A 15233-nucleotide genomic window follows, 5' to 3' on the forward strand; every position below is an offset into this window, starting at 1 on the left:
AAGTTTATGAACAAATGATTGAGATCTTAATGATACACAGAAGATGAATGATCTATTTAATGTTAAAAATTCACAACGATTAAAAAATAATCACGGAAGATACAAGTTTACACCAAGAGCATAGTAATGAGGATCACCCCCTTGTGTACATAAGAAATAAATCCACAGCAGTTACTTGAGACTGCATTATTGTCTCAGAAATAAACACATACATTTAGAACGCTACACAGCTCAAAAAAAAAATAGTGGGGTTACTGAAGATTAATAGTTGGACAGAAAATTATTTCTCTCTCTCAATCTAGCCATGCCAGCATTTTGTTTACAATCAGCACATCAAGTTACCCTGCAGATATTAGTGTTACAAAGAAAATAATCTTCTAGATTAGTTTACTTATAGAATATCTTCAGGAGATATATTCTGACAGACAAAATTTCAGAGTTGTAAAGTAAGTTGCCAATGTTTCATGCCAAAAAGTATAATTTCACTGATTTTGCTTGTCTCCAGCAGTACCGGTAGGGCCATAACTGTACAGATTTTGTCCAACAGAGACAGAGGCCAAAAAGAACCACAGGACACGTGCTGATATGTATAATCACACCTGAAATGTCATGCAATTGCAGACAGGTGAGGTTAACTACAATGTGAAAATCAATTATCATTTTCATACCTCAGCAGAAAGAGACTCACGTAATTTTTCCCATTCAGTTCTGTTGGGCGTAACGTGCTCAACATAAGCTCCCACAAGACATCCAGACTGTCTGTCAGCTTCCAGAAGCGTAGACAATAAATCACTAACAGCAGAGATCAAAACCTGAAGGCTGAGAAAAACAAATAAAAACTGCTGCAAACAAGTTCGGCACTATCAAGAAAAATCTTGTTGTAAATGACAATGCTATTTTCATGCTATGTTTTAATCATGCTTTTATAAGCCATAGTTCCCACCTCTGACAGGTTTATAAAACTCTAAATAACACAGATGCCAAGTAAATTTGGAATTGTACAGGTTTGATCTTCATTTGTTTTAGGGAACAACATACTATGACACAGACATGCACATCACAATTACCTTTTGACATCCAAAGAGGAAGACTGAATTTGATTCTTGATCCATAGTGCAGATTTATGCAAAAAGGTGCTCTGATTCTGCATACTCCGAAGATGACGGACGAGCGAATTTACCCCAGATATCCAAGTGTGCTTTAACTTGCTTACAAGCAAATCTATTGGAAAAAAAAAAAATAATAAAAAATAAAAAAGCTGCATCTTAGAGCAATGATCGCGTGACTAATGGTGCTAGAGCAAGCAGAGAATTCTTTTTTCTACATTATTACACATGATCACTGTCATGGGCAAATATGTAAATTTCTGGCTGCAGAACAATTTTAAATTAATTTTTATACATAAGTTATATTTTACTTGAGGTTAAGAGTGATTATTTTCACCCCCTAGCTGATAATCCATCTCACAACAAGACCTAAGAGGTAAGTAAAATGACTGACAAAAAAATAACAGTACAAAACCAGACATGGTGAGAAACACTCATTTCTCCAGATCACCTGTTAAATGTGTAGCATCCTGCCTCTGAGCACACAGTTGGAAGATGGTAAGCAGCAAGTCTTCTGAGGATGGCATCAGTAAACACCCTTTAACTGAACTGAAGAAGCTTGAGGCTACATCACAGATAAAAGATACAGATGGTTCGGTATTTCCAGCTTCTGAAAGATCCTTAGCTTTAGAGAGTGCTGCTTGAAGTTTATCAATAATCCTTTTGACGTAAGTTTCACCAATCAAAGATTCTATTAGGAATAAGAAAAGAACAACAAGCTTTGATAAATTGACAAACGATACCTCAAAGACATAACATGTACCTACATGCTTTTTATTTACTAATACAGCATGCAAAAATCAAGTGCCAACTAGCTGCATTCTTATGGATACCTAAATTCTCACCCTTATTCAACAACCATCTTGGATCAGGTAGCCAAGTATCCATATAGTCAAATATCTTTATCGAAACCAGCTTTGATAAAAGACATATGAACAGAGCAAATGCAGGGTGATACCTTTAACCCTTCTCTGACTACATAATTTCTGGCAACCCACTGTGAGCCAGCGATCCCACACGGGCATTGGATATAATTAACCCAGCCAGATCTATCTCCTATGAATATCACTCTCTTTCTGGGAGTGAATCTATGTGGGTTACTTCCATTTATACTCAAACTCCACAGCATATTGTTGCATTGAGTTTCACTAATGTGGAACTGTATGAAGCAGCACACCTATGTCTTTCCTCAAGCTTTAAACATAGAATCATTGGGTTCTTCTCTTCTAAAAAGCAGTGAGAAGATCCTTCCTATTTGCACTTTCCATATGAATTACGGAGTTCATGGCTCTTTATCAAAAACAAACTCCTTTGTAAACTTCCTCAGTAAGCTGAAGAGTTCTCATTCTTTTGATTCTAAACAGAAACCATCACTTTTGTCTAACAAATTCTTTGGATATTTTCTGATTTTATTGTAGCTTTTTTAAAATAACAGAAACAAAACAAAAAAAAACAAAACATTTAAGTGAACAAGAATATTGAAGTGACCAAAACTACAGACTATAATCAAGATATTGACATCCTAGCGCTAACAATGATATTCATTGGTCCTCAGTTTTTCTTACAGCAGTTCCTAAAAACTAATTCTGAATTTTAACAGTTCACTGATGAGAGAAAATCACAATTAAGTCCTCCCTGGACATACTTTTTATATTTATTAGTCTCAAATTTCAGTTTTATTTTTGTCAGTTAATCATTCAGTATCCTAACACTGCCACAAATCCCTGCATTTTAGTTTTGATTAATCTGAATAATATATCAGAAATAATTACCACCCTTTCACAATTCATCCTTATTTCCCTTTAATTCCTATCACTTAATAGGTTACTGAGCCATGAAAAGCCTTTCCTTTTACTTCATGCCAGCTTATCTTGAGAAATTCAGAATAGAGAACACATCAAAAATCTTTTTGAAAGTCATATACTGTACTTTGACTTACATAAGTAAGTCAAGAAGAACCCTGAAGGTCTCTTAGACTTCATCCAATGTGCAGTAAAACACATCACAAAGCACCCAACATTAAATGAATGCCTTGAGCTTAGCAGTATATTCAAGTTCCACAAGTTGATAAACAGCCAAGTCACTGAGAAATCAGTCCCAGGACACCATGAACCATAAGGAATCAAGTTAGTTGAAGTTTCTGTCTGGAGAGAGAAGGAAGTTCTGATGCTCCTCTACACTGAAACTTCCAGAATTCTGACAACAAAAACCAAGTTTAAGTGCAGTATTTACAATTCACAAACTCCAAAGATGAAATATGTTTACCATTTTTAATGTGTTCTGACAACACCAAGCTCAGGATGGTCCACTTTTCTGAAGAGGATGATTCTGATGATGTTGCTATTGGTTTTAAACCCAGGTGACACAGATCATCTGCCAGCATTACAAGTCTTTCTCCAAGCATATCTCCTTTCAGCCACTCAGAGATTAACAAAAGTTTTGTTGTGCTAGAGCATGCCTGAATGACAAAAAGAAAACAATTGTTATAATCTTTTAAAGCTATTAACTTCTATTATGAGGTATAATATTAATATGCAGTCCTCAGAAACCACAAATCAAACCTACACAAGCAGGAATCCTACTGTGTCAGAAACAATAAGTCTCTAGGTAAATATGTCAGTGATCATTCCCTTAGTTTCCTTTTTGGCTAAAGACAGCAATTTACTGCTAGGTCAGACTTCTACTTCAAGGTGAAGCCAGACACCTTCTAAGAGCTCTCCTTTTTCTCTCTTCTCCAACTACAGAGGCCAGAAAATGCCTAAATCAGGGTGAAAAAAAGCTAGCTTTCTGGTAACTAAAAGTTTTTGCTGAAATAAACTTTATTTACAGCATCTGAATTTCTCTAAAAACAGATGACAGGTCACAATCAGAAAAGCATACTGAATAATAATGGGATAAAAGCTTAAAAACAAACAAACAAACAAACAAAAACATACTATCTGTAAGGAAATGTAAACCTAGTAGATAATCAGCCAAATGATGCAAGTTCTCATCTAAAAAAATTTGTAATACACTCCATATTTCATTCCAGGTATTCACTTGCACACCAATTTTTCAATATCCTTGTGCAGAAATAATGGGATACTAGCTTTTTTCTTGTACACACAATTTATGAGTGATAATCATTTCTCAGCATGATGTTTAGATCCCTAATCCATCACTATTTCATAGCCTTCAAAAACAATACAGGAGCTTACACACCTATTTTTGAAGCAAATATGAACTCCGTAATAAACAGAGAAAGATAACACGAGTATTGGTGATGATCAGTCTATCAGATTAGTCAGAATTATCAATCCAACACCCAGCTCCATTTTCTCTAGTTTTGAAGGGATCCCCAGAAATTAATCAGGAATCCCTCTGGCTCAAAGAGCAAGTTGATCAAAAACAGAAGGGACAAAGATGCATGGATGTTTTGTGTGCATGCATGTGGGATTTCTTGTGTTCATTTCTGGGACTAAACCTAGTTCTAAATGGGGTTAAAACAAACACTTTGAAAGTACTGCTGCATTACTTTACCATCAGTTTGAAAAAAAAAAAAAAAGAAAAAGAAAAAGGGGTTTAATACACCTAAATCTCAAAACCAGAGAAACACTAAAAACAAAGCAAGACAACAACACCAACAAAGTCTAAAGACGTACCTTCTGAATTATCTGGAGAAAAACAATCCATTTCAGGTCCATCTAGAAGAAAAATAAAATTCCAGAAAATTTAACAGAAAGTATTTACTGAATTGGAAGTATTTAATATCTTTGTAACTCTTAGTTGTAAAATTTTATTTTCTGCAAGTGATAAGCACAACTTGCTAAGTTTCAAAGTAACAAAGTTATTTATCAGTTATTTTGCCTCCCAAGTCTCTCTCTAGCATCTAGAGCAATAAAGGTGTGTAATTAAAAGAAAGGCCTCCCACTACTAAGCATAAAAACACACTGTACGAAGATGAAGAGAGAATTTCTGTAATAGAGAACTTATTTATATATGTAAATACATATGTAAACAATTATTTTACATATATTTATATTAAAATATAACTCCAACACTGTAATGTCAACCTTTTCTAAATCTACGTCTGCAAAGTAAAAAGATTAAACAACCACATACCATAAAAAATAGTAAAATCTATTAAAAAAAAATACTCAAGACATACCTTCATTAAATCATCAAGAATGACTTTCCTTTCATTATTACTGTTGCAACACTTAAGCACACTGTACAAAATATCAACCAGAAAATGCATGTCTTTCCTCCAGTCTTCTTTAAGCCAAGTTATTAAATTCATATACAGAAATTGCACAGATGGATTTTCATTATGAACTTTTATGTCTTCTTGGGATTCAGCTGGAGGACAGCTTGCATTGCTTCCCTGCTCTAAAAGTACTTGAAAAACTCTGTTTGAAGAAAAAGAGTTGAGGAGGGCAGAAAGGAATTTCAAATGCTGCTCTGACTTCTGTTCATTGACATACACAATACTCAGCTCAGAAACGTGGCAGACTAAGTTTTCTAAAGGTTCTTTCCTTAGAATTGAACTATGCCGTAGGTCAGCTTGTATTTCAGAGTCACTATTATTCCTCACTTCCGTGATCTTTCCATTCTCCGTGTTCCTTTCAGATTCATCCTCATCTGAAAATTTTACTTTTAGGGATTTCCTATTGTTTGGTTTCGTAGCAGTCTTCGGATTTTGAAGAACTTCCAGCATATCAGATATGGCAAACAATGTCTTCTCATCAGCCTCCAACTTATCAACATGAAGTGTACACATTTTTAAAAGATGGTCCCAAAAATTTGACAACAGTTTCTGGAAGACTTCTTTTGTATTATCATCACTAGAGACTTCAGCTTTCGCTTCCCAGGAGCTTATTGTTTCTGCTATTTGATAAAATAATGGTCCATTTTGTAACCTGGGCTCCTGAAGTACAGCATCAATTAGAGGAATTAGCTATGAAGGAAAAAATAAAAATAAATTGATCCAACCAGAAATGCTTTTTGTTGTTCTTAATACCAGGAAATTCTATTCATTTTGAAAAACATTCTGGAAACCAAAACCAAAAACCTCAGAACTATTCAGGCTGAATTTATAGCAAGGAAAATATTGAACAACTTCAATAACATTATTTTTTCTCTGTAAAATCTAGTGAGACTTTGAACAGAGAAATAAATCCTGACAGAAGTTGATGGCTTTAACTTTGAGCTATTACATGCACGCTGAAAGAACACGAGGTAGTTTTAACAAATACCTGGTCATATATCAACATCTGATGCATTTGTCTTCGTTCATCTTCGTCTATTTTCTGTAGTACGGCAAAGCGCAGACATTCCATAAAAGCAGTTATAATTGCTGAACTTTCTGAAGGACTGGCTAGTGCCCGCTCATTTGACAACCTGTTGAAAGGTAACACTGGGAGGTGAGAGTAGGAACAGCCAGTTGTCTAAGCCTCAGAGAAACCCAGCGTAATGCTTCGATGTAATCCTGATTACGTTGCTTTTATCCAAACAAAACCCATTTAGTTGTGAGACAGAAATGAATTCAAGAGGACATGCTCAAAGAGTCAAATATTAAAACTAGGCATGTAATACAAATTATATTTTAATATCTTTTTCCTCTTGTTTCAATATTAAGTAGAAAGGAAAAAAATAACAACAACTATGTAAGGAAACAACTATGGAGGAAACTTCTCCAATCAAGAATACAATTTACTGATTCAGCTACTTGTAAAAGGTCACAAAAGCTCACCTGCAGTTTTCTATACACACTGAACAGGTTTAAGGGCTCATGAAACATTTAGCTGTTGTACTAAGGGACATGGATTTGTGGGGAAATACTGCTGGTTGGTGGATGGTTGGACTGGACAGTCTCGGAGGTCTTTTCCAATCTTGGTGATTCCATGATTTTACCATTCTATGATATACTATTATTATTTTAAGCCTGTAGCTTATGTTATAATACAAAAAGAAAGGAACTAATCATCACAAGAAATGAAAAAAAAAAATACACAAAAAGCCATCAAAAGGAGGTTTCACCACAATCAATTTGATTCAGAGTGACGCTGATGCTTAAATCACCATTTAAAGACCACATGAAATTACTGCACAACTGCACAACACGTCCTCAAAGAACTCTGCTAATGATCACCTCACCATCAGTCAAGAACTCAGTTTAAATAAGATTGGTTTAAATAATTTTAGTATTTCAGAGAAAGATACATGTTGTGAGTATATAATGCATACAAAGTATGTAAGTCACATTTGACAGACAGCTGCTATTGACATTTTAAAGGAAAAAATACAGCAGCAGTTCAAATACTTTAAAATCAATGTAATAAGAACTAAAGGTAGATTATAGGTACACATAGTAGATTTCACAATCACAGCACTAACTCTCAATAATCTATAATAAAGTGAGACCTCTACACTGGAAAGAAGAACCTGATCTCTCCGAAGTAACTCAACTTGAAATTCATTTCCCATTTTTCCTTTGAAAACTTATCATGGAATGAACACAAAACTTTGACAAAGAAAGGTAAGAATGTTTTTGGCAAGGAATATGCAATAAAAAGTCACACAGGAGGTTCAGCAGGACAGCTGCGAAGGACTGACTTTAGCACTAGATTTGCAAAAGTAATTTGAAAATGTTATTTTCAGATACAATAGCAAAGAGAGTGGTTTTTCCTCCCCTCAACATTAACGATACGTGCATATTTAAATATCCTCAAGCCAAGAGATACAGTTACCTACGTTTAAATACTTAAAGATTAGTCCTGTTTCCAAATATAAGAGACTGATAACAAATAAGTGCAGTTTGTGGTTCATACCCTTGAATCATTGAGCTGAAAAAAGTTCTGAAATATTCCAGCTTTGGTTCTGTGATGCCAGGAGGCACCTTGCTAATGAATGGCAAAATATTTGGGTATATAACAGTAGCTAGTCCTCGTCCACCTTCTCGAAGTACTGTCCACAGTTTCGGTAGAACTCCTTTTCTGGCATTTACATGACTCCAACAGTCCTAGAGAAAGAAATATACTTAATGTAAATTAAAAGAGAATGTGTTACTTTGGAGGAACTCCTCAGATAGACATTTAATCTATCTGGTTAAGTTGTAGCTGAAGCAATATATTTTAAATTTAAATTGATTTCCCCTATTTTTAAAAATCCTTATTTTAGCTGTGAATTTTTACAAGTAATTGTGATAAAACTGCAGTTAAACACTTTTCTTTAATGATGCTGCACTTAAGAATCTTTCATAAAAAATGACTAGCATAACTGCTTCGTTGTTTAATTCTGTTCTTATCGTTAAGAACAAGCATTGATTTCAAAATCCTAACTTCAGAAGCATCACTAACTTCAAAACTTCCTGAAAAAAAACCTTCTCACGATTACAAAATACCTTAGCACTTTCTTCTCACACCTTAAAGATTTTTGTCCTCTGACCTATCGTCATTCAAGGTATCTACAACAAAGCTGTTTAACATGTACAATGTATGTTTATGGGGAGCACTGCCAGTCCTGCTATTAAATTCAGTTAATCTGATATTTCATTCAAAAAAAAAAACCAAAAACAATTAAAACAGTTTGGAACTAAGCATTAAGTTAGAAGAGATAACAAAGAAAGCAAAAAAGCACTGAAGGTCATTTTTGTAACCTTCTTCAATCAAGGAAAATGTTCTATCTACTTTTAATCCAACAGGTTCAAGTTAACTTAATTAAACTTATAAAACTAGCCCTGTTGGATACAACAGATTTGAAAGTTTCACTGATATCCTAAGGAGCAGGAAGGACTGTGAAGCATTAATAAGCTCATGTTATTAATTAAGAAGAAAACCCAGATAAGCTGTTGTTTATTCCACACAAAAACTCTGGTACCTGGTGAAAAATTAAATGCGACATTCCAGTGAAACATCTGCCCTTAGGTCTATTATGTCTATTATGTTACCTCAATAGTGGCAATAGCATGAAGAACAGCTTCCCAAAGAGCAGGACACACCACTGCATCACTGTCGTCAATACTGAGAAGAACAGCAGGACAAACTCTTGGTGCTTCAGCTTTCACCAGCTCAGGCAAGTACTGGCAAAAGGCAGAAGCCAGCTCAAAGAAAGCTGAACGAACCTGAGGGACCACAGAAGAACAAAGTCATTAGGCAAATGGCAAAGCAGTGTTGCTACACATTGTTATGTAACATTAGTTCTAAAGACAAAAGGCAGGCTCCATATTTTGGCACAACAGCAAAGGCTTAAATACTATTAAAACAACTTTTAATGTTTTAAAATAATTCGGTCCTTGATAACATGCATTTTACTAACGTTACATTTCACTTCCTAACACATCTCCTGTTAGGCGAAATTTAGAACAATATTATCCATTTATGGTCTAGAGATCTGGGAACTGTTTCAAACATAATGCAACAAAATACAGAGTTAATTGTTGAAGGACACAAGACATTCCTATCTGCTTAGATCCAATGTATTATCTTGAATGAAAACTCACCAAAATAATTAAAATAAAATTACCTGTGGTGTGCTGTGTTTACCATATTTCCAAAATTTGTTTTGAGACAGAAGCGACATTAATTTTTCCTCCAATGAATGCATCTCTTTCTTTGGCAGCATGCTAAGCAACTTTTTTAAAGCTAACAGGGAACAGGTCAAAATCCGGAAAAATTTGGCTTCTCTTTCTTCCTCTGGTACAGTTCTCAGAAAAAAAAAGAAAACAAAATTAAAGTGAACCCTGAATTAATGAACAGGCTTTCCATATGCTCCACTGCTATCAAATTACTCTATAAAGTACTAGAGTTTCAAGTCCTCCTATCTTCCACAGCTATTCGTAAATATGACTTTAAAAGATCCGAAAGAGGAATTAGGCAACTGATAAGCATAAATACTTTCACAAATCCCAAGTTCCTGGGATCTAGAGTCACATAACTATTCTCTCTCTTTAACAGAGCTAGATCCACTACATCAGCAAGAAGAGTAAAACCCAACATAGACCAAGACTTAAACCTATTTAGGTTAGCATACTGAGGATCACTGAGTGTGTCAGGTGTTTCTTTCAGAAGGTGATCTTGAAGAACCTAGGGAGGAAAAAAAAATAATAATATGTCTATGCACATACGCACAAGAATATAATACTTATGTGAGTAGTATAGCCCATATATTATTCAGAAACAGCTCCACAATAAAACTTGCAAATCCCTGAGCTGAGTTTCTTAAATGTATTACAGACATGCTAGTGAGTAAGAACAGTGTCACTGACCCCACAATGGCTGTTGTTGAATCCAGACTTTCTAATACTTAAGCTGCAGTCCTACACTGACATTTTTCTGGCGAAAAAGGTGATAAACTGAGGCAAAACAGAATGGTTAAGTTGGTATACGATGGCTAGCAATGCAAACTTTATCTTCTTAAATTCAGTTTCACATATTGAATAGCAGAATAGTATTGAACTTGGTAACAATACCAGCTGTTGGGGCTTTCTGAGAGTGTTCAGCGTTCTTTAATCACTACTGCAGCTAATCTGCATCATTATTCTAGCTGTCAGAAACATTATTTGATGTCAAGCAACACTACAGAGAAATGCACACAGTAACATTCATCCCATTAATTCTTCTGGTTGTATGGTTCCATTGAAACAACATGTCAAAAAACAAGAGTTATCTTTGTATCAGCCTTTTCTTCACATTAGTAGGAGCACAGCTTCAGGTGAAAACTAAATTTATCCTACTGAAATTTAACAATGAATAGGTGGGGATAAGCTGAGTTTTGAACTTTGAATAGAAGTTGACACGTGCACACAAAGCCTTAAAGAAATACCAACTCACATTAAGAACTTCATCTTTACAGAATGCTAAGGCTTCAGGTTGTTTGCTTGAAGGAAAAGCTTTTTCAAAAGCCTCTTTTGCAGCAGAAGCGGCAGGGGAGTAAGTGTCACATTGTGCAATTAGCCAGTATCCCATGATACTTTTTAAGTAAGGCGCCAAGTGTTTTTTCACTTTAAGAATCAGTTGCTCAAAAGACTGCTGAGTTGCTTCTCGAACACGGCGATCGTGATCCTGTTGAAGCAAAAAGAAGTATACTTCTGATGCCAAGTGTTTCAGAGCAAAGAAATCACACACACACACACACACACACACACACACACACACACACACACACAGAAATAAAAGCAGCTTGTTCTCACTTCAGCCATTTTTTGCAATGAATCAAGCTATGTAGATTTGAATATTCAAACACTCCCCAATAAAGAAGAGTGCTAACTCCACACCAACATGTTCCTGATACATTACACATCCAGAACCATAACCTTTCCCAGATATAACTACAGTCATCATCTCTGTTTTATACAAACGTTTAACAAAAACACAGGAGGAAACAAAAACAGAAAGCCTTGAAGACATTGTGAATTGAAACTACCATAAGCCTACACAAATTGTGCACTTATCTACAGTTTGTCTGTGCATATATGGTTATTTGTATATCAATTTATATGATATTTTCTATGCTCTTGGCATCTAAAAGAAACATCAGGAATGATTTCAATGTATCCTAACGATTCATTTTGATCAATATCATGTTTTCAAGAGTAGCCATTCCAGACGGAGGTATCATGATTAAAGAACAAGGTCCAAACAACAGAAAAAGCCCAGGCATCAACAGCTGAAGGTTACCCCACTGCCAATACAGAAACATCTCACTAACAAAGAATGCTACTTTCCCTCATTGTCTTCTTCCTAGATCAAGCCAACAAATTCCAACAAAAAAAGATACATCAATAAGACCACCTTACACATTTTCACAGAAAACATTCAGAGAAATTTCTAATCTATATACTTTAGTACTTACTAGTGAGATTTTACAATAAATTCTTGGCCAGTAAGGAAGAACACCTTTAACAACTTCTGCCTCTCTTTCTTTGCACATCGCACCAAACTCTTGCATAGCCTAAAAAAAAAGATATAAGCACGATTTAAGAACTGAGACATGGCCACATTTTCCAGTTTATTAGCTTCTTCGAGATACTGCAACTCGCTTTCAAAATTTAATTTATTTCTTGAAATTCAGCATCCATAGAGTTAATTTTATGAATGTTCTGTCAGCACTGTCTGATGGGCAGCTTTAGAAGTCTTTCAAATTATCTTCTGTGCTGGAGCTCTAATAAATATACTGCAGGAACATACGACTGGATACCTTGATAAATTCTTCTCCAAACCCTCAGAAAATCAGGACAACTCTTCCAGTATAATTTTTTTTAATTGGGTAGAAAGTACACACTTACTTTTAATTTTGTTATGATATCCCTTTTAGAGAGTTTTCGCAAGACCATTCGAAAATCAGCATCCACGAGGCTGTCTATTTCCTCTGCACCCTGAACTGCAGGAACATAACCTAGATCACTCTGCGACGTTCCAAAGCCGATAAACCCAGGCACTGTTCCGCGTTCTTTGGCGAGGAGCTCTGCAGCCCGGCCGCTGCTGGAAGGCTAACGAAGGACAGAGACATCAGTCAGCTATATACATCGATCACTTATTTAATTTTGCATCCATCAGGCATTCAAAATAACAATATGATTTATAATTAACCTTCTATTTAAAACAAAGCCTTCCAAAACGGGACATCTACAATTTAAACATTGAAATCTGACCTAGAAAATGATTTTCCTCTTTATATTTAACATTCCATTTCCTTACTATGACTAGAATCCATGAACACTGATGGAAATTTATATTATTTTTACACATACAAAAAAAAAAAGTTTAATAGAGAATTCCTTTCATAAGTTAACAATTTATTAAGAAACTATTTCTCTTTCTTCACTACTGTTTTCCCAAGTCCTTCTCATGTTATTGTCTACAAACCAACACAGCTTCCATGACACGCTCAGAGGATTAGGAGGAAAGGTGCCCTACCAGCAACAAAGTAAAAGGTCAAGAACAATTTAGAAAAATGAATCAAAATGATACGTATGTAAGACAATGTAATACTATCCCATCAGACTGCAGTGAGTGGTTTGGAGTTCAGCATTTAATCTTGCCCGCCCCAGTTAAATCAACACCTTGATCACACTATGGCCTCATGTTTATTTCAAGAATGCTCTTCTGAAGAGGCAGTCCAGAAACTGCGTGATGATTTAAAGTCATCTGTAATACTGTATCATAGAATCCAACAATAGAATCATTAAGATTAGAAAAGACCACTAAGGTCATCCAGTCCAAATGTCAGCCCACCCCCACTAACCACATCCTTCACATTCACACAATTCATCTCCAGGGACAGCGACTCCACCACTGCCTGGGCATCCTGTGCCAGTGCTTCACCGCTCTTTCTGAAATCATTCCTAATATCCAACCTGAACCTCCCCAGAACAAAATGATGTCATTACGGTGTCTTATGTCTTATCATCCGTGTCTTATCACGGATACCTGAGAGAAGAGGCTGACCCCCACTCTGCTACAACCTCTCTTCAGGTGGCTGTAGAGAGCAATGAAGTCTCCAGACTGAATTACTCTTTTCTCAGTCACTTCTCATAAGACTTGTGCTCCAGATCCTTTACCAGCTTTGCTGTCCTTCTTTGGACTTCAGGCAAAGGTCTCAACACCTTTCCCATAGTGAGAGGTGCAAAACTGAAAGCTTTGGTGCAGTCTGTAGTACAGGGGATGACTATCTCCCTGGTACTGCTGACCGCACTACTTCTGACACAAACCAAGATGCAGTTGACTCTCTCAGCTACCTTGGCACACTGCTGGCTCATGTTCAGCAGGCTGATGACCAACACCCATTCTTTTTCTTCACACAGCCTACCAGCCACTCTGCCCCAAGCCTGTAGCACTGCATGAGTTTACTGTGGCCAAAGCGCAAGACGCAGCACTCAGTCTTGCTGGACCTCAAAGGGTTGCCTTTCTGCCCACTGGTCCAGTCTACCCAGATCCCTCTGTAGAACCTTCCTACCCTAATATACAGTGAATACCTTTTAAATCCTAATTGTCACTAGCTTTGATCTGGGCTAATGACAACTTGCTGAGGTTCACCCTACTTTCCTAATTCCCCTCACAAGACACACGGAAACACTACCCACAGTAGTAAAATACTCTTCTTGTGCATGAAACCTCAGCACCAGTGACATGCCCCACGGTACCCCTTCTGAAGACGACGGCGAGCTGGGTCAGAGGTACCCAAAAACAGCCCTCACCGGCACTCGGTCAAGTTTCACTCAGGCCACACTAACCCCAGTTCAGCGAAGAGCCATGCCGCGGCCCCTACAAAGGGAACGGACGGAGCAGGACGGCCTCAACTGCCCGCCAGCGGCGGAGGCCACGAACCGCGAAGCCGAGCTCAGCCGCCCACCCAGGCTGGGCAAGACGGCCCCACAGAGGGGACTAGCACAGGAAGGCGGCAGCGCTCACTCACCCGCACGTTACCCTTGGTGCGCTGCTTGTTCTTGCCCCCCATGGCTGCGGCTGCGCTACGGGCCGAGGAGCGGCGTTTCCGGAAAGACGAGCAGCAGCGACGCGCGAGAGGGGCGGAGCCAGCGGAAGTCCCGCCTCCCCCGTGAGCCCGCCCGCTCGCTGGCCCCGCCCCTCCACCTCACGCCTGAACGTACGCGCACCTGGAGGAGGGCGCGGCGCCATTATTAAGGCGCTGTGTTCTGTGTAAAATTACAAGTGCTTGGCGGTTTGCGTACTCTCAGCCGGGGAAATCCCTGCGTATCAAACAAAATCACCGCGAACTGTCACTACAAAAGATACCCGAGCTCACTCTATCTGCATAAATAAGGCTTTTCTGAGTCTGCTCTTTTTTTCTAAGAATCCCAGAATGGCCAGGGTTGGAAGGGACCTCAAGGATCACGAATCTCCAACCCCCCTGCCACATGCAGGGCCACCAACCTCCACATTTAATACTAGCCCAAGCTGCCCAGGGCCCCATCCAACCTGGCCTTGAACACCTCCAGGGATGGGGCATGCAACCTTTCTGGGCAGCCTGTTCCAGTACCTCACCAATCTGTAAAGAACTTCCCCCTGACATCCGACCTAAATCTTCCCTCCCTCAACTTAAAACCATTTCCCCTGAAAAATGAAAATTGATCTCACAGCTTCATAAGCTTTCATATAGAAATCAATAGAAAACATAGTTAGAGCTGAGTAT

General features: G+C 37.5%; 1 protein-coding gene across 1 annotated transcript in view; it reads right to left on the minus strand.

Annotated features, from left to right (window-relative positions):
• Positions 1 to 14591, minus strand: part of LTN1 (listerin E3 ubiquitin protein ligase 1) — a 29396-nt gene extending 14805 nt beyond the window's left edge. Inside the window, exons 1-15 of the mRNA XM_042809665.1 lie at positions 14499 to 14591; positions 12370 to 12573; positions 11937 to 12035; positions 10916 to 11146; positions 10116 to 10168; positions 9609 to 9789; positions 9034 to 9207; positions 7916 to 8106; positions 6341 to 6485; positions 5254 to 6042; positions 4748 to 4789; positions 3372 to 3564; positions 1558 to 1797; positions 1068 to 1221; positions 669 to 819 (exon numbers count right to left, since the gene is read on the minus strand). Coding sequence (XP_042665599.1) covers positions 669 to 819; positions 1068 to 1221; positions 1558 to 1797; positions 3372 to 3564; positions 4748 to 4789; positions 5254 to 6042; positions 6341 to 6485; positions 7916 to 8106; positions 9034 to 9207; positions 9609 to 9789; positions 10116 to 10168; positions 10916 to 11146; positions 11937 to 12035; positions 12370 to 12573; positions 14499 to 14540 — 2889 coding nt within the window. The 5' untranslated portion in view covers positions 14541 to 14591. The remainder of the gene's footprint in view (positions 1 to 668; positions 820 to 1067; positions 1222 to 1557; positions 1798 to 3371; positions 3565 to 4747; positions 4790 to 5253; positions 6043 to 6340; positions 6486 to 7915; positions 8107 to 9033; positions 9208 to 9608; positions 9790 to 10115; positions 10169 to 10915; positions 11147 to 11936; positions 12036 to 12369; positions 12574 to 14498) is intronic.
• Positions 14592 to 15233: the final 642 nt, after the last annotated feature.

This window comes from Centrocercus urophasianus, unplaced genomic scaffold (genome assembly GCF_019232065.1).
Source record: "Centrocercus urophasianus isolate 14NV4802_14NV808 unplaced genomic scaffold, USGS_Curo_1.0 seq_12, whole genome shotgun sequence".
NCBI lineage: Eukaryota > Metazoa > Chordata > Aves > Galliformes > Phasianidae > Centrocercus > Centrocercus urophasianus.